At 42.2% G+C, this 25,738-nt stretch overlaps 1 protein-coding gene across 5 annotated transcripts in view; it reads left to right on the top strand.

The window, feature by feature from the left end:
• The window catches only part of USP6NL (USP6 N-terminal like), a 221,736-nt gene that overhangs the window by 132,429 nt on the left and 63,569 nt on the right, over positions 1-25,738 (top strand). For all 5 annotated transcript variants that reach the window (XM_044979184.1, XM_044979164.1, XM_044979173.1 and 2 more), the window contains 2 exons: positions 10,309-10,348; positions 19,713-19,793. In XM_044979184.1, coding sequence (XP_044835119.1) covers positions 10,309-10,348; positions 19,713-19,793 — 121 coding nt within the window. The remainder of the gene's footprint in view (positions 1-10,308; positions 10,349-19,712; positions 19,794-25,738) is intronic.

Here is a 25,738-nt window from a genome sequence, read left to right as displayed (position 1 = left end):
TTCCAATTCATGGCGCTGTCATTTGGCCTCTTGTCAGCCCCAAGAGTATTCACTAAGTGCATAGTGCCAGTGGCCGCTTACCAGAAGTGCCGAGGTATTCAATTTTTTGGTCTAGGGACCATCAACTCGAAGCAGAAGAAACAGTTACTTACTGTAACGGTGGTTCTTGGAGATATGATGCAAACCCACAACCCACCCTCCGTTCCCTCCGCATTGGAGCCTAGTCTCTGGCATTTGGTTTGAAGGAACTGAGCAGGATTGGGGCTGCGCCTCCTCATATAGCCAGGAGAGTGTGGTGCGGCTGCAATTGTGCAGATTCCACTCACTCAGACCGCAGGGACAGGAACCCCTTGGTTGGCCGATCCCTGGACGGAGATGGCACCCAGACTCAAACACTCCACAGGAAGACGGATAGACAGGACAGTCCTCAGTCCGGACAAAACACAGAAATAATTACCTGACCAGATTCCTGATGTCAGATCCCGGGATCCCTACCAGAACAGAGTGGGAACCAACAGGTTCAATGGCGTAGACTTCACTGTGGTCGTGCACCTTTCCGTTCTGGTGGAGGACCGCTCAGGCCAAATGCCCAGGTGCCGGCTGCCACGGTCGTCCTACAAAAACAGTCAGTAATCACACAGCCCCAGTGAAGACGGTTGCCATCTCGGTAGAACCTCCAAATTGTCAAAGTTAGACTCAGGACTCACAGTTTGTCAGACCACTCTGTTTTATTAGCACAGCGCTCTGCTAATAACACCCAGATAATGTGAGCACCATGCAAGACACAAACTATCTTATTTATACAGATAAAAGGGTGAGAACTTAACAAGATAACAAAGGAAGCAGAATCAGATAAGTTTACCTGGGTTAGGCCATGCATATCTTATTTCCTTACTAACTATTACCCATCTTCTGTTAATGTTTCGCCATTAGCACCCTTGTTTATGCCTAATGTTTCTTTTCCTGGCACCTGTATTTCAACATTTCTTATTTCTGCTTAAAGGTACATACAACATTTCTTTAATCCATTCTTATTTTTACAATATAATTCATTCTACTTTCACAAAGACCATTCTGTGTAGCTGTTGCACCATGTTTCCTGTATGAGTGCCCTGTAGCCAAATCAATAACAAAGGAATTGGCTTTAAAAATGTAATGAACATTACCATTTTGAATACTCCAATTTAGGAATAAAATTGTAGCAATAATTGGAGTTATACATCATCTTTCATTCTGAAGGATCCCAAAGCTCTTTATAAATGTCACTGATATATAGCATACTGAAATGCAGTCATGTCTGGGAGAGGGAGGGCTACAGTCAGGCCAAATGGCACACAACGTGGGGGTTGGAGAACGCTGGTTGGGAACGCTGGCCAAGAACACCAGATCACATCTTTACTCTTATCTAAATTGCTATAGGGACTTCAGTATCCATGCATGGTCGACAAGATCTTGGGTTTTTTAGACTGTGTCTGAAAGACCTTCTGCGTATGGTACATAGTTTATCTATTTTAGAAATACAAAGGACTGAATTTATTCTCTCAGGATTCAACTTGATGGTTCTAGGGAGTATAGGCATTTCAAAACAGATGTTTAGACCACTAACCATCCCTCCTGATTGAGATAGGGAATGCTTAAATAGGGAACGCTAAAAATCAGAGTTCTAAACTACAGAAAAACATCTATTTCCAAAATACATACCTTGAGCCACATTGTGTCCTGGCCTGTGCCAGTGGTGAATTTGGTCCTTTAGGGTTAAACAAACACTATTAAATTTGGAAGATCAAACAAACCTGATGACTGGATGGGGTGAAGTCTACTGTATGATTATTATTAATAATAAACATAAATATATACAAGTACATTGTTTACACTGTGCTTTAAACCATAACAGTGGAGCTGTCTATGAGTTTGATATAGAGAGGTAGTAGGTTGTATTCAGTTATAAGAATTCATACTCTTTCCTTTTGTTTTGGGGCAGCAACATTTTTGACTTCAGTCACTGATACTGGAGCCTGCTAATTACTATACACAGTTTATTGTAATAATGGCCAAACACACACATCTGTGGTTATAATGTTGTAAAGTGTTATAAAAGCTGCACACAAGTTAATATTAGACAACTTATGAGTAATGTGAGGGTCTCTCTATTTTGAAAGATGTATGAAACCCTGCACCAGCCCCTCAGATGCCATAATAAATTGAAAGATCTAAATTCATTCATCACTTCAAATTGAATAGAAATGTGCATTTGCCAGTAAAACTCTTGTATTGCTCAAAAATAAATATTGTTTCTTTGGTGTGATATAGTATTTTTCATGTGCACAGCTCTGCAAAGACGAACTTATCCTCAGTGTTTCTTTGAGGCAGGGAGATGGGAATATTCCAGTTTTATAGATGGGAATAAGGACTTAGCCATTGCTACAGAGCCAAGATTAGAGCTCTGGAGTTCCTGGGTCCCAGGCATATGCCTAGACCAGTACACCAGGCCCTTCTCTTTGTGTATGTTTGGACAAAAAACACATCAAGGTGTAATGACCTTTAATTTCTGCCCATTTAAGCTGACTGTACAGTGCAGTTTGGTAGATCCTTTTTACAGAGAATAAAAGACTATTAAGTTTTTGCTGCTATTAGATTCTTATTTTAGATGTATGTTAAATTTGTCATGGCTAAAGATTTTCTCCTTGGCTCCCTCTTTGAATATCAAGTAGCATGTCTTGAAGGTGTTTATATTAAAGCCTGTCTCTTCCCCCCCGCCATATATCCATATTAAAATAACTGTTTAAATTTTTTTTCACAAGGTAGAAAATAGATGGAGGAAGATATTTAATTTACAAATTCACATTATTACTGGACAATGTGCACTGATCTAAAAATAGAAAAATGCAACTTTAAACAGCTTTGAAAGATGATAAAGCCACAAATTGTATGCAAAAAAGGGAATAATAAAATTAGGTTCAGTTATGACCACTAATTATTTCCTTATCTCTGATCCTTACAAATGGCTTCTTAAATTCAAGTTTATTAGTCCCATTACTTAAAAAACTTATTGAGAAAAGGGGAGTTCACCTTTTGTTTTGTTTTGGTTTTTTTTAATATAAGGGATGAGGGATCTCATCAGCTGTGTAGACTTGTAACATCTGTGTGTTGGTATATGTGCACGGGCAGTGTGATGTAGTGGACTTGAATGTAGGTCCAGCAGCTATGAACTCCTGAGTTCCAATCCACTGATTCACTTTGAAGCCTTAGGGTACGTCTACACTACGGGATTATTCCGAATTTACATAAACCAGTTTAACAAAACAGATTGTATAAAATCGAGTGTGCGCGGCCACACTAAACACATTAAATCGGTGGTGTGCGTCCACGGTCCGAGGCTAGCGTCGATTTCTGGAGCATTGCACTGTGGGTAGCTATTCCGTAGCTATCCCATAGTTCCCGCAGCCTCCCCCGCCCCTTGGAATTTCCGGGTTGAGATCCCAGTGCCTGATGCGGCAAAAATCATTGTTGCGGGTGGTTCTGGGTAAATGTCGTCAGTCACTCCTTCCGCTGGGAAAGCAACGGCAGACAAGCATTTCGTGGATTTTCCCTGGATTGCCCTGGCAGATGCCATAGCATGGCAATCATGGAGCCTGTTTAGCCTTTTGTGACTGTCACCGTATGTGTACTAGATGCCGCTCACAGAGGCGATTCAGCAGCGCTACACAGCAGCATGCTTTTGCTTTTGCATGATAGCAGAGATGGTTACCAGCCATATTGTACCATCTACCAATCCATAAATTGGTAATAAGATGATCGTGGCTACCAGTCCTTTTGCATTGCACCATCTGTTGGTGTCATAAGTGCCCCTGGCTGCTCTTAGCCAGGGGCGCAAAAGCCAAAATTGGGAATGACTCCCTGAGTCAATCCCTCCTTTTTGGTATCTAAAAATAGAATCAGTCCTGCCTAGAATATGGGCAAGTGTACTAGATAACCACTGTATCATAGAACCAGAGAGCACAGCTGCTCTGTGTCAGATCCTGCAGAAATTATGATCTGTATGCTATTCACAGGGGGTGCTCCTGTAACAACCCCACCTGTTGATTCCGTTCTTCCCTCAGCCTTCCTGGGCTACCGTAGCATTGTCCCCTCACTTGTTTGATGAAGTAACAAAGAATGCAGGAATAAGACACAGTGACTTGTTAGTGAGATATGAGTGGAAGGCAGCCTCCAGCTGCTATGATAGTCCAGACAGGACAGTAAGGAGTGTGTAGGAGAGGAGCCCAGCATCCCTCTGCTAGTCCAGGGGCAATTGAATCTTTTCTTTACACATGAAGGGTGGGGGCTGATGGAGCTCAGCCCCCTGTTGCTATGATGACGATGGTTATCAGCCATACTGTACCATCTACCAGGAAAAATTAGGGCCAGGCGCCCTTAATTGACCTTACTGATGCTAGTCAGCATGGTTACCAGTCCTTTTGCACTGCCCCATGTGCCAATAGGCTGATGATGAGGACGGATATCAGCCATATTGCACCATCAGCCATCCATAGTGTGGGGGGAGCAAGGATGTTGGTGTGGAGTGCTGCACCATCGCGTCTATCAGCAGCAGTCAGTAAAGATAGGGTGACATGTAAAAGAGTCAAGAGAGGATTATTTTCCCTTTCACTTCTGGAGGTGGGTGGGGGGGTGCGTAAATTGCCTAGCTATGCCCTGACCCACCGCGGACACTGTTTTTGACCCTAGAAGCATTTGGAGCTCAGCCAAGAATGCAAATGCTTTTCAAAGACTGAAGGAACTGTGGGATAGCTTGAGTCCTCCAGTCCATGAGCGTCCATTTGATTCTTTGGCTTTCCGTTACGCTTGTCACGCAGCAGTGCGCTGAGACCCTGCTATGGCATCTGTCTGGAGATTTTTAAAAAATGATTTTGAATTTCGTCTTCTGTAACGGAGCGCTGATCAGGGCCGGCTCCAGAGCCCAGCGGGGCAAGCACCTGCCTGGGGCGGCCCTTTCCCGGGGGGGCGGCAGGCTGGGCCGGCGGACTTGCCGCAGTCATGCCTGCGGGAGGTCCACCGGAGCCCCGGGAGCAGCGGACCTGCCGCAGGCATGACTGCGGAGGGGACGCTCGGCCGGCGGCTCCAGTGGACCTCCCGCAGGCATGACTGCGGCAGCTCAACCGGAGCCGCCGGATCTGCGAACCGCCCGCAGCTGCGGGAGGTCCAGCCGAGCCGCGCGACCAGTGGACCCTCTGCAGTCATGCCCGTGGGAGGTCCGCTGCTCCCGCGGCTCGGGGGCGCCTCCCGGGCATGACTGCTTGGGGCGGCCAAAAACCTAGAGCCGCCCCTGGCGCTGATAGAACAGATTTGCCTGCCGTTATAGCGATCACGTCCGCATCGTCCATGCGGGAGCTCTTTCTTTATTTTGATTTTTAACTGCATCACCACACGTGCTGATCGGAGCTCCACGCTGGGCAAACAGGAAATATTCAAAAGTTCGCGGGGCTTTTCCTGTCTACCTGGCCACTGCATCCGAGTTCAGATTGCTGTCCAGAGCGGTCAGTGGTGCACTGTGGGATACCGCCCGGAGGCCAATACCGTCGATCTGCGGCCACACTAAACCCAATCCGATATGGTAATACCGATATTAGCGCTACTCCTCTCGTTAGGGAGGATTACAGAAACCGGTTTAAAGAGCCCTTTATACCGATATAAAGGGCCTCTTAATATGGACGGGTGTGGCGTTAAATTGGTTTTACGCTCCTAAAACCGGTTTAAACGCCTAGTGTAGACCAGGCTTTAGGCAAGTCATTCAACTTCTCTACTTTAGTTTCCCATCTGTCAAATGGGAATAATATCTGAGCAGTCATGAGGATTTTTTAGCGTTTGTACAGAGCTTCAATGTTCCAACGTGCTATCGAGGTTCTAGGTATGTTATTGTTCAAGCCCATCATTAAAGGATTAAGTTTTAATTTGTTCATCAGTTTATCTAAACTAGCGGTCCCCAGACTTTTGAGGGTCGCATCCCCTTTCCCCCAAGCTGGGGCTGCAGTTCTGGCGGGGGAGTGGGAGGGGAGGAGGAATGCGGACAAGGCTAAGGGGGCCGAGGCTGGGGCCATGGCTGGGGGCAGGAGCGGAGCCACAGCCGGGCTGTGGTGGAGACCAGCAACCAGGCCCACGGCTAGGTGTGTCTCCACTCCTGGCCTTACCCCGAGCTTCAGCCCTGGACTGGGAACGGAGCAGCGGCCAAGGCTGGGGGCTGGCATGGGGCCAGGAGCGGAGCTGTGCTCTGGCTGGGGACAGGGCCAGGAGTCGGGGACATGACTGGGGGCAGGGAGGGGCTGGGTGGCGCTCCCTCCCTGCCCCCTATGGGAGCTGGCCCATGCCTTCCACGCTCCCCCGGACATTCCTCCTCACCGCTTCTAGGGGCGCGCCTCACAGTTTGGGGACCTCTGATCTAAACTAATCTATTATAGAGAAAAGATAGACACAGACACACCTCACAAGAGAAAGGAGCCTTCTTGTGTCTACTCAGCAGACCCAGCTGACTGTCTTCCTTTATATGGATAAGCACTGCAGTTTTGTATCAAGTTTACATATCACAGTTCCTTAGTAAGTCAGTTGCTGTATTTCTATAGGTGGAACCAAAATTAGAGTTACTCGGTGTGCTAGACTAAGGTTAGGACAGTGTAGAACACATGCAGTACATAGTAAACTAGCTTCCACAACAAACCACAAAATGAAAAGCTGCCAAACCAGACTGGCTTGGTGGTATAATAGCTGTGTGTCTTATATGAGATACATAGAAATATGGAGACTTTAGAACACTGTCCTGTTTGCTGCTGATGGTGATATGTCTTGGCATTGAGAAAAGGCATCTTTGTGTTTGGAACTAGTTGCTTGCGTAATCCATAAGATCATGCAGAATGCAGCTACTGTATATTCATACAACACAAATGAAGCCAGATCTCCAGGTGCAGGCAGATGGTGCCAACAGCTGAACAAGACACTTGAGAGTTGTCACGGGTGGGGGCGGGGGGAATGAAGGTGGTGATTGAAGAACTGAAAACACTTTTTTTGAGTGAAGTTGTATTTATTTATTACAACTTTTATTTAAGGTAGTTTAATTTTAGGAGATATTGAGTATAATTGAGGGCCTACTTTAATATGGTTTAATTGATATACAGTAAAAGTTGTTTTGTCCATCACTTCACCAACCGGAAAGCTCTATAAAACGGCATTTCTTATCTTCTTTGAAATTCCAGTTTATAGTCCAGGTGGCAGGGGCTTGGGGCATGGGAGGGGGTGCAGAGTGTGGGCTCTGGGAGGGAGTTTGGGTGCAGGATGGGATGTGGGGCAGCGGGTTGGGGTGCCGGATCTGGGGGGCGCTCACCTCTGGCAGCTCCCTGCAAGTGGTGACCTGTCCTGGCTGCTCCTAGGCGGAGGCACAGCAAGTGGCTCTGCATGCTGCCCCCACTCCAAGCGCTAGCTCCGCAGCTCCCAATCGCAGCCAATGGGAGCTGTGGGGGCGGTGCCTGCGGGTGGAGGCAGCGCACTGAGCTGCCTGCTGGGCCTCTGCCTAGGAGCATCTGGGACAGGTCGCCGCTTGCAGCGAGCCACCCGAGGTGAGCACCCCCCAGATCCAGCACCCCGCACCTCCCAGATCCAGCACCCCACACCCCCTCCTGTGACCCAACCCGCTGTCCCAAGCCCCCTCCCGCACCCAAACTCCCTCTAAGAACCCACGCCCTAGCCCCACACCCGAACTCCTTCCCTCTTAGTTAACCAGCATTTTTCACTTACGGGCACCCCCATCCGGATAAAACAGCTTTTACTGTATAAAGAAAAACTTGTATGTATGATAGAATAATGGTGCACATAAAGTAACAAGTCAGCCTTGTGATAGTCCAGCAGCCTTTCAACAGGTTAGAAGTTGTTACCTTGCTGTTTCTTTTCAGAAAGGCATTCAGATACCTTTAAAATGTTATCAAGTTAATTGATCCTATTGTTCTACTGTAGGTATATTGTTCAAAAGATTAACTGTCCGGTTTTTCACATTAACTTCCAGTATGTGTGCTGGAAGCCACGTGACCCAAACATGGGAATTCTATAGAGGGTGTTGCCTGGGGCAAACTCTAATAATAAAGTAATTTTTTTCATCAATATTCAGCTCAAATGTAGACTCCGGATTTTAAATGCCAGCGTTTTTTAAATGAAGTGAATGTGACCATACATCACATACTCACATTGTGCTGGACTCTGTGTTCCTTCAGTTCTCTGCTGACTGCAGGAGCAACGAAGAGGTGGAAGGAGGCTTTAAACTACCTTTGCAATTTCCTTCTGGCTCTGGCAGGGGGTCCCTTTAGCCCAGTGGTTCTCAAACTTTTTGTACTGGTGACCCTTTCACACAGCAAGCCTCCGAGTGAAACCCCCCTTCTATATTAAAAATGGGGGAATTTAATTTAATTGTAATTTAATGTAACAGGGGCTTGTGGCTGACAGCCCCTGCACCTGGCCAGGCTCGTGTCCCTCCCCTAGTTTGAGAACCCCTATTTTAGCCCTTGTGCAACTTGGAGGAGCTCTGTTATGCTGGCATGTAATGGCCCCCTACTTAGACCACTAGATTGGCAAAAGAATAGGATGTTTTCTGATATATTCAGCTTAAACATTAGTACCCTTTCAACTAGGTCCCTTTTTTCCTTACAGTATAAGTGGTATCTAAAATAGTGAATCATATAAAGACCCCTTTTTTCAGTCTGTTGCTCTGCAAGCACTGAGGGTTTTGGCATGACAGCTCAGCTCTTACCCTCTGTGTTCAAAGGTTAGTGTTGCTTGGGAGTCCAGAGCTGTTCTCGGGTACAATTGCACATAAGTGACCTTATTATTTTTGCTCTGGTGTTTTTTGAGGATTTCATATACCTAGACATTTCTCCTGCAAAGCCTTTGGCCAGCTTCAAACAATTACTTTCCTTGGTGTTTACCTCGTTATTGTTTATCCAAGCTCTAAAACAAGATAGGGGAATTCTGTTAATATTACAGATCAGCTGCTAGAGTTCCACAAAGGCTGAAGATAATATACACATGAGAAGGAAATGCTAGTTGGCAGCAAGTTCCATTAACCTTGTTTCATAGTAGCAAGGACAAGGGCTAAATTTTGAGTCTCAAAATGTAAATAGCTAAGAGAGCCTGAAAGAGCCCTTGGTGGTAAATTTTCAGTTAGAGTTCATATGATTTCAAGCTGCCTTTTAGAATTAGGGTGAGAAATAAGAGTTCTCTTTATAGGTTAGATACCTACTAAAAGCACTACGTGCACTTTTCCCACCAATCTGAGTGAGTTTACTAGGTAATTGAAATATTGAAGCTTCTCCCTCTAGCTCAGGGTGGGTCGGCAACCTTTCAGAAGTGCTGTGCCGAGTCTTCATTTATTCACTCTAATTTAAGGTTTCACGTGCCAGTAATACATTTTAACATTTTTAGAAGGTCTTTCTATAAGTCTATAATATATAACTAAACTATTGTTGTATGTAAAGTAAACAAGGTTTTTAAAATGTTTAAGAAACTTCATTTAAAATTAAATTAAAATGCAGAGCCCCCTAGACCAATGGCCAGGACCCGGGCAGTGTGAGTGCCACTGAAAATCAGCTCGCATGCCGCCTTTGACATGCGTGCCAGAGGTTGCCTACCCCTGCTCTAGCTCAAAGATTGTTTGAGTCCATCTGTGTCAAGAAATTGAGTAAAATATAAAAAAATAAAAACCATTTTCAGGTTCTTTAGCTGAAAGTGGTAGACTCATACAATTTACTAAACAGGACTGGCATTGATTGAAAACCATATGGAACTGATTGAAAACCATATGGTCTAAGGCTTGCCGGGCCCATATTTATAAGATAGAGCTATTCATTAGAGACATTTGGGTGAAAAGATTTCATTAACTTATTTGAAACTGTACACTATACTTCCAGAAATCCTGTAGGACAATGACTTTAAATTCTCTTTCACTGGCTTTTTTTCATGGCAGAAAATAACTTTTTTTAATGTATTCTGATAAGCATTTGACTATTTTTAAAGCTAGGTTAACCCATGTTGATTTAGATGGCTTAATTTCTATTTATGCCATCTGTATTTTGCTTTTAAAAATTGTTGGGACTCTTACTGCACAAAATCTTACAATGCTTTTCTGTGCTGTTGTGATCGCTTGCAGGAAATTTTGCAGTAATTTGAGTTAAGTTTGTTTTCTGCATTCACCTCGGTAACTACATACTTGTAAGAACCTATGAAAAAAATGAATTTGTGCCAGTTAAGCAGGACTAACATCTTTTTCTTTGTTTTTAGTGCAGAGGAACTTCCTTTTCATGATGCAGCAATAGAAAGGGTAAGTCCTATCACGTCTCTTAAAACTGTAAGCAAGCATCAACACTTGACAGTGTGTCCTTTATAATATGTATAAGTTTTATAATTGGGGGATATAGTGTCATACTATGGACTTTCATATTGATAGAAACACATTTCTTGCATCTGCTAGAGGATAGGAATCTCCTCTTAAAATCACACATTTGGTTGAACTGCATTTCTGTTCATATATGACTAGATGCCATTAACTCCCTCTGGAATTGTTAACACCTCTCTTGGGTTAACCACAAAAGGTCACTTACATTACTTTGTACATTGCTGCCTTCACATTCATCCCAGGCTCTGCTGGCCTGGATGAATTATGGACAAACACAAGTTCCTAATGTGACTGCATGTTGAGCTGCTGCTTAATAAGAAGACAGTTCTATTAATGAAATATTTCAAGTTACGCTTGGCTCTTCCCCTAGTTCAGTTCCCTTTGGTTAATTGATACCCTCTACTATTGTCTTTTCAAGTTAACATCTCTGTGCTGCTCAGATCAGCTCCTCCTAGTGCATGGAGGTGGGGGTGAGTGTTTGTTTTAAACAAATGCAGCTCTCACAGCCTTTAAAAGCTGTCTCTTTGGAAAATTGCAGTATTCTGAGCTACTGAGAGAAGCTAATGGGGATCAGTGTAGGGCAGTGTGCGAGAGAGAGTAAGAGAAAGGAATGCTGCTTATGAGAGAAGAAAAATCCCCGAGTCCCTGTCTGTTTTGCATTGCTAGGTGGTTCTTGGGTCATGACAGCATGTTTCTGTAACCTGAAACTGCATTGTTTTCTTGCAATGTTTCGTTGCATTTATAGCATAATGAGCATATATTGTTAACTTCATTTTAATCAGAAGGACACAGCTATGTGTGAGGCTATAAATGTTCATGGTCTCAAATATTAGACAACTTACAATTATTTTTCATTGTCATATGGTACTTGAAGCTCTGATTCACTTAACTAAGAATGAGATATATAGTATCCTTACACTATGCTATGAAAATAGTGTCTAATTCTCATATCCCATGTTTTAATAATACTGTCCTAGAGAGAGTGTTTGCATAGGAACTATATTTATTGTACACTTTCCAATGTTAAGTTGCAAATGTAGTTATAAAAAGTAATTACACTGTATTCTAGTTATACTTTTGGTGATATCCTGACCTCTGCTGGCCTGAGGCTGAGGTTTGCATTACTCCAGTCAATGATGCTTAGTTCTGTGCAATACCTGTGTTACCACAGTAGTTGATAGGACAACTAGCATGTAATTTCATTGTGGGCTAATAATAAAGAAAAGATGGAGGGTTTTTAAATTAACTTATCTGACAGGGACTGCCCAGGCTTTTTTTCTGTATCATTTCTGACCTTGTATGATGTCCAGAAGCAAATATTGGTGGTGGTTTGACCAGTTTGTATTTTACATAGTCTTTTACTTCTTTCCCATTAAATTTGAAACTCTTTCTCTTTGATCACAACCTGTCCTTCATACACGTTCCACTGTGCAGCCTAAATTGCTTTTCTTTGTGTAACAAGTAAAAATACTTTAGGATGGGGTTAGTGTGACTGCACAGTAACTACTTTTCACATTTCATTGCATAGGCCATTTGAGTGCTTAAACGCCAGAAACCATTGTACTATGTTAAAACCAATTCACCTTCAAATTAATGCAATGTTTTAAAATGTAAAATTAGGAGAGGCATCATGGTCCAGTGAGTAGAGTACTGAACTGAAGACCTGGGTTCTATAACTGGCTCTGGCTCTGATGTCCAAATCGCTTCATCTCTCTGTCTCTAACCCTAACTCTGTGTCTGTTTCTCCTCGATCTGTCTTGTTTGTTTAAACTGTAAACTCTTCCGATTTTAATAGTTCTTACTATGTGTTTGTACAGCACCTTGCATGATGGAGTCCTGACCTTTCTTGGGGTCTCTACCAAGGCACTACCCTAGGCTCTCTACTCTAGGTGCTATTGCAATATTAATAATAAGAGTGTCACAAAGATGGATATTTGCCAGTTAAGCTTCATCCCTTTCCCTTTCCGATAGTCCATTATTTATTTTACCTGGAATAAGATTCCCTCCCAATTTCAGTTTGACTCTCTAGTATTCCCAGAGGTAAAAATATTTCAAAGTTTGACTATGTCTACCCTAGCACTTTTGTTGGTAAAACTTTTGTCAGTCAGAGGTGTGAAAAAAAACCTCATCCCGATTCCCGACCAACATAAGCTACACTGACAGAAGCACCGGTGTGGACAGTGCTATGTTGGTGGGAGAGGCTCTCCTACTGACATGGCTACCCCTGCTCATTGGAGGTGGGAGAGCAGCTACACAGGAGACCTTACAGCAGTGCAGCTGCAGTGGTACCGCTGTCCTTTTGTAAGGTCTCTAGTGTAGACGTAGCCTTTAAACCTACTGCAGAAGACAGAACAGTGGTTTTCTTCAGAGACTACTACATGGACTCTAGATTTCCCGATAAAGCAGTAGTATCCATCTTCTCTGCAATGTTCTTCTTGAGATGTAGACATGTTATCCAAACAACTCTTGTTGGATGTGAAAATGTGGATTTTTTTTTTTAAACCTAAGCAATGCTCAACTGTCCAAAAAACAAACTTAGAGTTTAAGAACCATCATAGACTGACCCAGGAGCCAAGAAGCCTGAATTAACCTAAAGCTGAAGTGAGTTCAGTATTAGAGGCTCAGGGTGAAAATGGGATCTTATTTTTCTGACCAACTAACTGAATAACTTGCCCAGAGCAGAGACCTGGCTTGCTTTACTGGAGACTTGTATGCACATTTCTTCTTCTCTCCCCCGCACCCCCCAAGCCTGAACTATGCCCAGGGAAATAATTTGGAAAGCTTCTGCTACTGGGATATTATAAGGGTTCGCTGTATTTTCTCAGCCTCACTGTGAAAATATATAAATGCAGTGATGCTAGAGCTAGGATATGTGGGAGGCAGCAGTTTTTCTACAGTTCCCTTTTTAAGCTAAACGTTACATGATAGAACATAGGAATATTTTTAAAAGCTGAAGATGCCAGTGTCTATCTGCAAAACCTCAGAAAGATGCCTCAACAGCGTGAAACTCCACAGGAACCTCAGGGCAATGAAATGCAATGTGAAAAGTCAAATAAGTAAGACTGGCAAAGTAGCAATATCTGTCTTGACACTGTTTGTAGGAGCTGGTATTAAACCACCGAAGAAAATGGATATAATATTGTTGTTTCATTATATATGTCATCCATGTATTTACTATCACCATATTTTTCATTTTCATTTTATTGTGGAAAAAGCTCTTTGGACACCTTTAACTTCCTAATACTTTTTCAGCTTTTCAGACCTGTAGTTATATCCATCTGCTATATTTCTTCATAAATTCTGCTGATCAGAACTTAACTATTATCTTAGATCTAAAGTGTAAATCCACATGGAGTCAGTTCATGCTATGGGGTCATTTATGAAATTACTGATCAGCATATTTAAAAAGGATGTTTTTATTGTGCATCCACATTCACATTTTTCTAATGCTATCTCATGAGTGCTTCCTTCCTTTTTTAATACCAAACTTTATGGACTAACAATAGCTTGCCATATTATTTATAGGTGAGAGTCAGAGAAAATTATGCACATTGTGTTTCTACTCTATTATAAGGGCCTGAAATGCTATAAAATCACTGTTATGGTTTCTGACTGGCAGAAGCTTATTTCTGTTGGTCTATTTAACACAGCAGTACAACGCTATCATTAGCCTACACATAGCATTTGGCTGTTCCACACGTCCTCTGTGGCAATTATCAATATGGTGTAATTTTATTTTTTCCAGCAAAACCCTTGTGTGACAGTACAGAAGTTTTGTGTGTGCGTGTATGTGTGTAAATTAAGCTTTTGTGTGCAATTGTTACACAGCTTTTAAAAGCATTCCTGAAATAGTTGGCCTTTATCTTATTACACAAAACAGTAGTAGTAGTAGTAGTAGTATACATGGTTTAATTACAATAAGATATCTGATACATGAAGTGGATTGTCCTTACCTGAAGATTTATGCCTGATGGATGACGATAACAATAACTGTGTTAAAATAAGTTATTTTCCAGGTCACTTCATGAATTTTATCATATAATTTAATTTAAAGATGGAAAATAACTGTAAGGTCACTTAGGGTTTGTCTTCACATACAGCGATACAGTGGCGTAGCTGTACCACTGTAGTGCTGTATGTGAAGAAGCTACTATGCTGATGGGAGAGCTTTTCCCATCATCATAGTTAATCCACCTCCCCGAGAGGTGGTAGCTTTGTTGGTGAGAGAAGCTGTCCCACCAACACAGTGCTGTCTACACAGGGGTTAGGTCAGTATAACTATGATGCTAAAGGGTGTGGATTTTTCACACCCCCGAGTGATGTAATTATACTGATATAAGTCTGTAGTTTAGACCTGGCCTCAGCCCTATTTCTGCTAGTTCAGACTTGGACCAAATTTTGTTGGTGATAGACGCAAGCTTTTGAGCTACACAGAGCTCTTCTTCAGGTCTGAGAAACTAACTCAGGCTTCAGAGGGGTAGCCGTGTTAGTCTGGTTCTGTATCCGAAGAAGTGGGTATTCACCCACGAAAGCTCATGCTGCAAAACATCTGTTAGTCTATAAGGTGCCACAGGACTCTTTGCTGCTAACTCAGGCTATGTCTACATTAGCACTTTAGTAGGTAAAACGTATGTTGCTCAGGCAGGGGCGGCTCTACCTTTTTGGCCGCCCCAAGCAGTCATGCGCGGGAGGCGCCCCGGAGCCGCGGACCTCCCGCGGGCATGACTGCGGAGGGTCCGCTGGTTGCGCGGCTCGGCTGGACCTCCCGCAGCTGCGGACGGTTCGCAGGTTCGGCGGCTCCGCTTGAGCTGCCGCAGGCATACCTGCGGGAGGTCCAGCCGAGCCGCGGGACCAGCGAACCGTCCGCAGTCATTCCTGCGGCAGGTCCACTGGACCCGCGGGACGAGCACCCCCTCCGCAGTCATGCTTGCGGCAGGTCCGGTCATCCCGGGGCTCCGGTGGACCTCCTGCAGGCATGACTGCGGCAGGTCCGCCGGCCCAGCCTGCCGCCCCCCCCGGGAAAGGGCCGCCCCACGCGCGTGCTTGCCGCGCTGGGGTCTGGAGCCGGCCCTGTGCTCAGAGGCTTGAAAAAAACCACACCCGAGAGACATAAGTTACAACAGAAGTGCCAGTGTGTAACTGCCAGCTGACGTAGCTACTGCCATTCATTGGGCATGGTTTAATTATGCCGATGGGACAGCTCTCTCTCGTCAGCCTAGAGTGGCTGCATGGGGGATCTTACAGCGGTACAGCTGCATCGGTACAGCTGCGGGACTGTACGGTCTCTAGTAGACATAGCCTCAGTTTGTCACTGCTATATACAAGGTGGAACAGATTGTTTAGCAGAAGTGGTTAACAAACATTTCAAGGGACCATTCAAGCTGAAGTGGCTCATTAACACCCCTCCAGTCATAGGGAAGAAAGGAAGGGGGGAGGAAGCAGCTGGGGTGGGGTTTGGTAGTGGGTTACATATTGTTGTGATAATTCGTAAATCCAATGTCTCTATTCAGACCATGATTTTTAGTGTCTAGCAAAGCCTGGGAGCTTAAATTCATAACTTCACCTTGAATGGTCCCTTGAAATGCGTGTTAACTACTGATGCTAAACAATCTGTTCCACCTTGTATTTAACAGTTACACTGAGTTAGGCTATATCGACGCCGCACTTTTGTCAGTAAAACTTTTGTTGGTCAGGGATGTGAAAAACCACATTCCTGACTGAAAAAAGTTTTTCTGATGAAAAGCGTCAGTGTGGACAGCACTTTGTCGGCAGGAGACACTCTCCTGCCGACAAAGCCAATGCTGCTTGTTGAGGGTGGTTTTATTTTGCCAGCAGGAGAGCTCTCTCCTGTTGGCAAAGAGCGGCTACACAGGAGACCTTACAGTGTCACAGCTGTGCTGCTGCAAGGTATGTCATGTAGACATGGGAGAGGAGTTAGATTCGATTTTTTAAAAAATTCCTTCTCCTGCTCATTTAAATAGAATGATTCCACCTAAGGCAACAGTCTTGCAAACACTTTTGCATGTGCTTAATTTTAAGCACCTGAGTAGTTGACTCGTGAGTAAAGTTAAACCTATGGGTTTGCAGTATTGGTACCTAAAATTTGCTAATTCATTTAGGTTCATGTAACTGTGTTATTGCCTAACAATCGAGTCTAGATTTTTAATGATTTGGGAAGAGCTTTGAGATTGTTGGTGGAAAAATGTTAATTTATATATGGGGCAATTCTGCATTTGAATTAGGCTGAATAGCCTGGGCAAGGGATGTCATCACCTCAAAGCATCAATAGTTTTATGTAGAATTTTTCAAACATTTGCATTGGAAATTAACTGCCTGGAGTTTTTAGACACTTAATGTTTTTGGTACTTGCCAAAAATTTGACAGGAAGAAATTTAAACCCTCTCTACTGCAAAAGTGTGTGTGTGTATTACTCCTGGGGAATTCTGTGCCAAAAAAATAAAAATTCTACACACAGTATTTTGAAACTCTGCATATTTTATTTGTCAAAATACCACAATATAATAACACCAGTTTCAATTATGCTAGTAATTTATTTTAAAATAACTGTCAGCAATTGTCTGTAATAATACAGACAAAAAAAGGATTCAGGAATGTTTTTTGACAAATAGATTCTTTACTAGGCAAATTAATACAGAACTTTATACAAATATACAACTTTTAATACAGAACAGAGTCATTAATTTAAACTACAATACAGACACTTATTTCCTGCACCAGTCAGAAGCGGTGCAAAGGCTTTGGGGGAGTCAGGAGTAATGGAGGAGCTGAGGGAGAGGGAAGGAGCCTGGGAGTGAACTTGGAGGGTTGTTGCCTGTGGGTGGTGGTAGTATGGAACAGCTTTTTTGCAGAGGGGGATTGTTAGGGAGTTGGGGAGCCTCCCCTATGCAGACTCTGGCTGACCCTGAGCCTCTCCCATTTAGTCAGGCACATCTGCCCCCTTGTGTCCCTGCAGCCCTCCTCCCATTCAGCCTCTGGCTCAATGCTGTCACCCCACTAATTCCTAAGCTCGTGCCCCAGTCTGTCCCCCCACCCCACCCCACACTAGCCCTTCTGAATCCCAGCCTGTGACCCCCCAGCAGTCCCATGTGCCCCACTCTGTCTGTCTTCTCCCCCCCCCCATACCATACCGCCTAACCTGGCTCCGCAGGTAGGGTGCTGTGATGAACGCAGCTGGCTAATGGCTGTTATTTCCTGTCAGCGGCTGCTGTCCTGTCACTACAGCGTCCTCTGGTGGGTGAAAGGTGGAACTGCAGCACTTCTCAGGAAGGATGTATTTTCTGTGCAGAAAAAAAAATCTGCATGGGACATGAATTTTGCGCATGTGCAGTGGCACAGAATTCTCACAGGAGTAAAATATATATTGGGCTTCCAAATGATTAAAAAATTAATTGCGATTAATCATGAGATTTTAAAAAATCATGATTAATTGCAGTTTTAATTACACTTTTAAACAATAGAATATTTATTTAAATATCTTTGGATGTTTTCTACATTTTCAAATGTATTAATTTCAATTACAACACAGAATACAAAGTGTACAGTGTTCACTTTATATTTTTATTATAATATTTGTACTGTAAAAAAGAGAAGAAATATTTTTCATTTCACCTCATACAAGTACTCTAGTGTGATCTCTTCATCATGAAAGTGCAACTTTTTTAAAATAACTGCACTAAAAATAAAACAATGTAAAACTTTGGATTTCTAGGCTCCATTCAGTCCTACTTCTTGTTCAGCCAAATGCTAAGACAAACAAGTCTGTTTACATTTATGGGAGGTAATGCTGCCCACTTCTTATTTACAATGTCATTTGAAAGTGAAAACAGCCGTTCACATGGCATGTTTGTAGCTGGCGTTGTAAACTATTTATGTGCCAGATATGCTAAACATTCATATGCCCCTTCATGCTTTGGCCACCATTCCAGAGGACATGCTTCCATGCTGATGACGCTTGTTAAAAAAATGCATTAATTAAATTTGTGATTGAACTGCTTGGGGGAAAATTATATGTCTCCTGCTCTTTGATTTTACCTACATTCTGCCATATATTTTGTGTTATGGCAGTCTTGGATGATGACCCAGCACATGTTGTTTGATTTAAAAACGCTTTCACTGCAGATTTGACAAAACACAAAGAAGGTACCAATGTGAGATTTCTAAAGATAGCTACAAAACTTGACCCAAGGTTTAAGAATCTGAAGTGCCTTCCAAAATCTGAGAGGGACGAGATGTGGAACATGCTGTCAGAAGTCTTAAAAGAGCAGCACTCCAATGCAGAAGCTACAGGATCTGAACCACTGAAAAAGAAAATCAACCTTCTGTTGGTGGCATCTGACTCATGATGATGAAAATGAACATGCATCAGTACACACTGCTTTGGGTCATTATCGAACAGAACCCATCATCAGCATGGAAGCATGTCCTCTGGAATGGTGGTCGAAGCATGAAGTGACATAAAAATGTTAAACACACCTGGCACATAAATACCTTGCAAAGCTGGCTTCACATGACACTATTGTATGTTCTCACTTTCAGATGACATAAATAAGAAGTGGGCAGCATTGTCTCCTATAAATGTAAACAAACTTGTTTGTCTTAGCAATTGGCTGAACAAGAAGTAGGACTGAGTGGACTTGTAAGCTCTAAAGTTTTACATTGTTTTGTTTTTGAGTGCCGTTATGAAACAAAATTTACATTTGTAAATTGCACTTTAACGATAGAGATTGCACTATAGTACTTGTATGAGGTAAATTGAAAAATATAATTTCTTTTTTACAGTGCAAATATTTTGTAATAAAAATATAAAGTGAGCACTGTACACTTTGTATTCTGTGTTGTAATTGAAATCAATATATTTGAAAATGTAGAAAAATATCCAAAAATATTTATAATAAATCTCAATTCGTATTCTATTATTTAATAGTACAATTAAAACTGCAATTAATCATGATTAATTTTTTGATCAAATTAATCTGTTTCGAGTTAATCACTTGAGTTAACTGTGATTAATTGACAGCCCTTATATATATATAATAAATAAATAAATAAAAGCACATCCAGGCTGACAGCTTGTATGCAAAGAAACAGCTCTTTCCAGGTAAGACTAATTTAGCAAAGGTGATGCCACTGGTGCCACTATAATTCTTGATGATAAATGTTCCTGCCATGGAAAATATCTTGGTTAAACTTGTTTCTAATAGTTTTAGAAGACTCTAAACTAGATATTTTTGAAAAAATTAGGTTTGAAATTAATGTCATTTTATTTCAGCAAAAGCACCTTGAAATTGAAAGAACTACAAAATGGCTAAAAATGCTGAAGAGCTGGGAAAAATACAAGAATAGCGAAAAGGTAAGTTATGCATGTTTTTGGTCAGTTTCCTCTACTGAATGTAGCAGTATTAAATTAAGTCTAGTGATAATCATACCTATTTATATAATCAGAAAAATAAATTTAAAAATAAAAACGAACATCTGTTTTTATGATCACATGGTGCAACAATGTAACTGTGACAAGTCCTCCGCCCGCCCCTCTTCCTGGAGCCCACTGGTTGCCCCAATAAAGCTCAGAGAGGCTTCTAGTTATGCAGCACCCATGGCTGTATTTACACAATGTTCTCCCACCACCAGTGTTATGCTATGTACAGAACTTGCAGGCCTGATAGTCTCCTCTCCTAAACAGGGTCTGCCCTCAGCCTGGAGACTGACCTTCCCCTGGCCATTCCCTCTTCTTCGGGCTGCCAGCCAGCCTGTATAGCCCTTGAACCCTCAGGCCCGCAGGTGCAGCCAGTTCTGAAGGCCAGTCACCAGGCTTCTCCCCAGCCCCAATCTATTTCCCCTGATTGGGGCTGGCTGAGCAGGGGCTAATTAGGTGCCTTTGCACCAGTGCCCTGCTACAGTAACAAACTAACAAAGAAACTGGTGTTGAAATAGAGGAGTTTTAAAGGACAGCATTTTGGGGGCCACGTGGCATATTCAGAACTACCATTGCCTATAAATTCCTGTATTGCATTATAAGTGTGGAATGGGATTGGGACATTCAGGGCCAGGGGGCACACAGTGTTAGGGTGCATGCTGCATAACATTTATGGTAGCAGGGGAACTGTACATCACAAGTTGAGCAGGTAAATAGAGATTAAACTACTAGTCTTCAGGAGGAATAGTCAACACATAATTATATTTGAAAATAGTAAAGAAATAAAAGTAAAAACCTTTATAAAGTTAAGCAGAGAGAGGCTCTATCCAAAAGTCCAGATGGGAACATGAGAACTCTGGAAAAATTTGGATCTGAATCTTAAATTTATGCTTTGACTTTGTGCCCGTTTGTATGCTGAACATTATTGTAGTATTTAATGCTGAACATTTTAATCAAACCGATATACAGGTGGTGTATAACCATAATGGAATCTGCTGGCTCTTCATTTTGAATCCTTTTAAAATTCTTTGTGTGATATTAAGCAGGTAGCTGTGTAGAGAAACAGCCTCCTTTCACAGCCACAGGTTTGGTGGATGGGCTAAGAGAGCCTCTGCTACTTGTATACTGAAAGTTGTCTTGGGTTCCTACCCAGGGAGCCTGACTAGTCATAAATTTTGATATTGAACTACATGTTGAACAAACCAGACACCATGAAGATGCTTTAAAGGAGCTTTAAAGGATGCTTTAAAGATCCTCTTGGAAGTGGGTGCCTAGAGTAAGTTTTAACATACAGAACAAATAATTAAAACCTAAATCTTAAGTACAACTTGTTTAGTTAAGTTTTCCGTATGTTGATTTCAGGTTACTAAGCAAAAAATGCAAAGTGCCCTTCATGCAGGTGGATCCTCCCTGTGGTGGAAATGATTTCTCTCTTAGGAGGCTGATGCTTACATGTTGGTGCACTGGTTTTACTGAACTTGACAGGGAGCCATCCCTGAAATACTGCAAGTAGCTATTTAAAAGTGCACAGTAATGCCACGCAACAGGTCAGGACAAAAAGTACAGAAAAGCATTGTTCAACTGAAATTACAGGGGAATTTTAAATAGGTGTAATTAGCCATTTGGTATTTAGCTCAGGATTCAGCCAGAGGTTAACATCACTAACTGTCTTGAAAATGGCTGTGGGATTTTCAATTACCACAAGTGAGCTTTGACAACAAAAGAAAATGGACTACATTTACATGTATGATAGCTGTACTTCTGTGTGCAATAGCTTCCTCCTGTGGAGAGACAGTTGTGTAATGATAGGGTACCAGATTGAGAGTCAGGAAACCTGGACTTTTCTCTAGCTCTGTCTGTCACTTAGGGTTAGATGTTGTCCATGTCTTGCACAGCCAAATAGGGGAATTAGGCCCTGTAGCCCACAGGAAGTGTGTAATATCTACTTGGATCTTCGTTCGGTGCATTCTCACTGCCCCCCTCTTCCTTTACTGTGAGTGAATTGGTGAGGAGGGGCTAGGAAAAGGCCAGAAGTGGGTGAGCAGCACAGCTGTGCCCCTCCAGGCAATAGTAAGCTGAACTGGGCTGGTGTTGCGAGGGAGAAGTAACCTACACAATTTCCTGGCTACAGCAAGTTACAGCCTGCTGGAGGAAGGGGGAAGGAAGGAAGGAATTGTTACTCTCTGAATCACAGTTTCTTCCCTAAGCTGGAGTGGTCATCAGGGTGGGAAACTAAAATGTGGTAACCCTAATGTGGGCTGAGAGTGAACTCTCAAGGTACATCTATGCAGCAGTTGGGAAGGTACTTCACAGCATGGGTGGACAGGCACTTGCTACCTCTGCTTGAGCTCGTGTGCTAAAAATTGCAGTGTGGCCACAGCTGTAAGGAGGGCAGGTCAGGCTACCCACCTGGGTGTGTACCCAGGGAGTTGGGCACAGGATTGTACTCAGGTTGGTAGCCTGAGCTGCTGTGTGTGCTGCTGTGGCCAGACTACTATTTGTAGAATACTAACTCAAGCAGAGCTAGCAAGTGTCTGTCTACTTGCTTTGAGAAGCACCTTCTCATACCCTAAGACATACCCTTTGTCTAACGCTTCATTTTTCTTAGCACCACTTCCCATCTGTAAGACTGGGATCATTATTTACACAATTAAGTGCTAAGTAATGTGTGTTTGCTGTCTCATCACGCTCTTTGGAAGGAGATGGAAGAAGTTCTGGTTTTATACAATAGATTCCTGCCATCCCTTCTTGCAAAATTCTTTAAAAATACCCATAAATATTTCTGTAAAAGGCAACACACAAATTGCCCATTATGGCAGGTTTTACAAAACTGTTTATTTTGATACATAGTTTAAAAGTACTACACTGTAGCTATAGCAACTTTAGCTTTAAGTGATATAGGGACCATTTATTTGAGAGAGATGGTGTCTTCTGTAAGAAACACCTGTGCCAATTCAGACTGGGAATCTTCGTTATTTTGATGGTGCTCTTAGAAAATGTTGCTCAGTTTATACCTCTGAATTCTTGACTTGTTTTCTTTTCTTCCCTTTAACAACTCTTGAAGATGAAGGGGGAAACTATTGGGAAACAGTTAATATCTTTTATGCTTCATATTAAAGTCAATTTATAAAAGAGAGAAAAGAGGAAGGGGGTACAAAACCTAATAAGAATAACCTCTTGCAACATTTCTCTCTCTCTCTCTCTCTTTTTTTTTTGTGGTGAAGGATTTAAACCATTCTTCTGTAGCATTGTAGACCTGAGCATATCAGCATTATACAAATGAGGGATAACTGAACATGAAACAGTGAAAGAAGACACATTGTCCAGTCTAGTTTCATTATTAGTGTGTAAACAAGCCTTAGCCTTGTACTGTAAATACCATAGAGTAAATTAGATTAAAGTGACAATCAACTTAAATCACCTTTCTGTCCTTTCAGCCTGCAGTTCTTTTTACCTGCTGTTACGAGCAATACCTAAGGCTATATAAGAGTATATCTCACTATTTTCCAGTTTTACTTTGGGCTCGTCTTCACTACAACAGTTTGAGTTAGTATACTTGAGTTACTGCGCTCCAGCTGGACACTGGAGTTACAGAGTGAGCTGATTAGCTTCGTGGCGTGATTGATTAACTGTTGCTGAGTTGGTGTGACTCAAGATATTGCATTCCCACTCCATTAGTAGTTGGAGCATGAGTCACTTATGCTTCAAACCACCCCACCTCATGGGTCAGCTAGCTCCAGCTTTAAGCACCACTTAACTTGAGCTAGAGATTTTTGTGTGGGGACTGAAGTGGCGTTAGAGTTAACACTTGAGTTATAAAACTCAAGTTTACTGGATAGTGAAGACGCAACCTTTGGGCATTTGACAGACTTGTATGCACTCTTCTGCTATAGATGTTCTTCTCTGTCATTTGTGGGTCTTCCATACAACATTTTTAAAAATGGGAAAATGTGGCTGTAAAACCACAGTTGGACTCTGTTGCAGCTGAAACCATTTTTAACTCATGTGCTTGTTTGTTTTAAAACTGATAATGTTTCAGACTGATAGTGTCCCTTTAAAAATCCACAGGGCCACTTTATTTCCTGAATTTCATTTGAGAGAGATGTATGTGTGAGCGATTCAGATGCCTGGGGCGCACAAGTAGCACTCCTCAGATAAGAGGGGTGAGTGGGTGGGTTGGTTTTATGTGAATTATTTATAATGTATTAATTTTATATGTATCTAAAATAATACATAGCACATTAATAAATGACATTGAAAGAAAAAAGTTAAAGTGTTACTAGTAAGAAAAATGAGTGAGACTTTTTTTCAAGTATGAGTTCCTTTGCGTTTTGAATAAAGTTAATTGTTACTTTGGAGACCAAGTGCAAGAGATTGGCTGATGATTATGTTTTTGTCTGTGTCCCCATCTTCTTTTTTTATCTTGAGTGTAAATGTAGCTAGATCAGGATTAGTACTGATTGTGGATAATACAGCTTGAGCTGCACTTTTGTGGGCAGAAATTTGCTTTTTAAATAACACTCACTTCCTAATTCCCTATAAAATAATAGAGACGGTACTTGTACTGAGTAAATTTGTACCTCAGGTGTGATGGGTAATGCTATCTGAAGTGTCATATTGCAATTATAAAGTGGGTATGATTGAAACAATGGCCACTTGTGCGTGCCATTAAGATGGACATTTACTGTTCCCAATAGAATGGGGAATACCTCAGTAAAGGCAACTAAGTGAACAGAGCACTATAAATAATGTCAGGGATAATAGATTTAGTTGGGGATTGGTCCTGCTTTGAGCAGGAGGTTGGACTAGATGACCTCCTGAGATCCCTTCCAACCCTGATAGTCTATGATTCTATGGGTGGAGCTTTATTCAGCAATGGGCTTTATTTGCCAGAGGCTAGGAACTCATTGTCCACCCTGATCATCTGAACACTACTGAGAACACAGAGACTCTTAAAACAAGGACTGAGTACATCTCCCACTCTCTCCCCATATGCACAACATGAGTGATCCAGAGCACAAAGTGAGTAGATGTCCAGCCTCCCAAAATATGCCATAGATGGTAAGATAAGGTATTGTTTATTATTTACTATTTATTAGAGAGCTGTTGCTGATTCTCAGTGTTGTACAAAGCTCTCATAAAGAGGATGTGTGTGTGGCTAGTCCTGCAATTATTGTGTGTGGTGGGGACAGGCACTGAGTATGTTAGCTCCTCAACCCTGCCATTCTTAAGGCAGCAAGGAACAGTGCCACAGTTGCTGGAGTAACTCCTATCTTTGTCTTTCTGTCTTCTCCTTGTGTGTTTAAAAGCCAGAGAAGCAACTTATACCTAAAGAAAACTTACAGACATTATCTTAGAGGGTCTCATTCCACCTGACATCCCTGCAGTTTTGACGAGGACGGCTCCTGAAATCAGTATGTTTGTAAAGCACTGTGAAGAGAATAGCACCATATTATTGCAGAGTTGGGGACTATAACTGTAGTTGTGAATGTCTTTTGGAAAATGCAGTAGTTAGATATTCCAGGAATGCAGAAAAAAAGAGAGGCGATGCAGGCCCTAAGGATATAACAACCACGAGAACAACTAGCATAAGTAGTTGGGCAGCACTTCTGTAATGACCTTTCATAATATATAACTGAGAAAGTTTTGCCTTCAAGAAACTATATATCTGTGTATGAGAGTCAATTTATTTGATTATATTCCACTAAAACTTTTTTTATTCATAATTGCAAAATACAGTTTTCTTTAATCCTCTCTTTTGTAAAGCTGCTTATCTACTTCTTCCTTAATTCTTTCCTTCTTAATTTTTCAGGTGGAGTTAATGAGAAAGCATTCGTGTGAGAGAGAGAGAGAAATAATTTTTAGGCGAAACTAGATCTGCC

Source organism: Mauremys mutica, chromosome 1, assembly GCF_020497125.1.
Source record: "Mauremys mutica isolate MM-2020 ecotype Southern chromosome 1, ASM2049712v1, whole genome shotgun sequence".
Classification (NCBI taxonomy): Eukaryota; Metazoa; Chordata; order Testudines; family Geoemydidae; genus Mauremys; species Mauremys mutica.
This window is presented reverse-complemented; position numbering and strand designations above follow the sequence as displayed.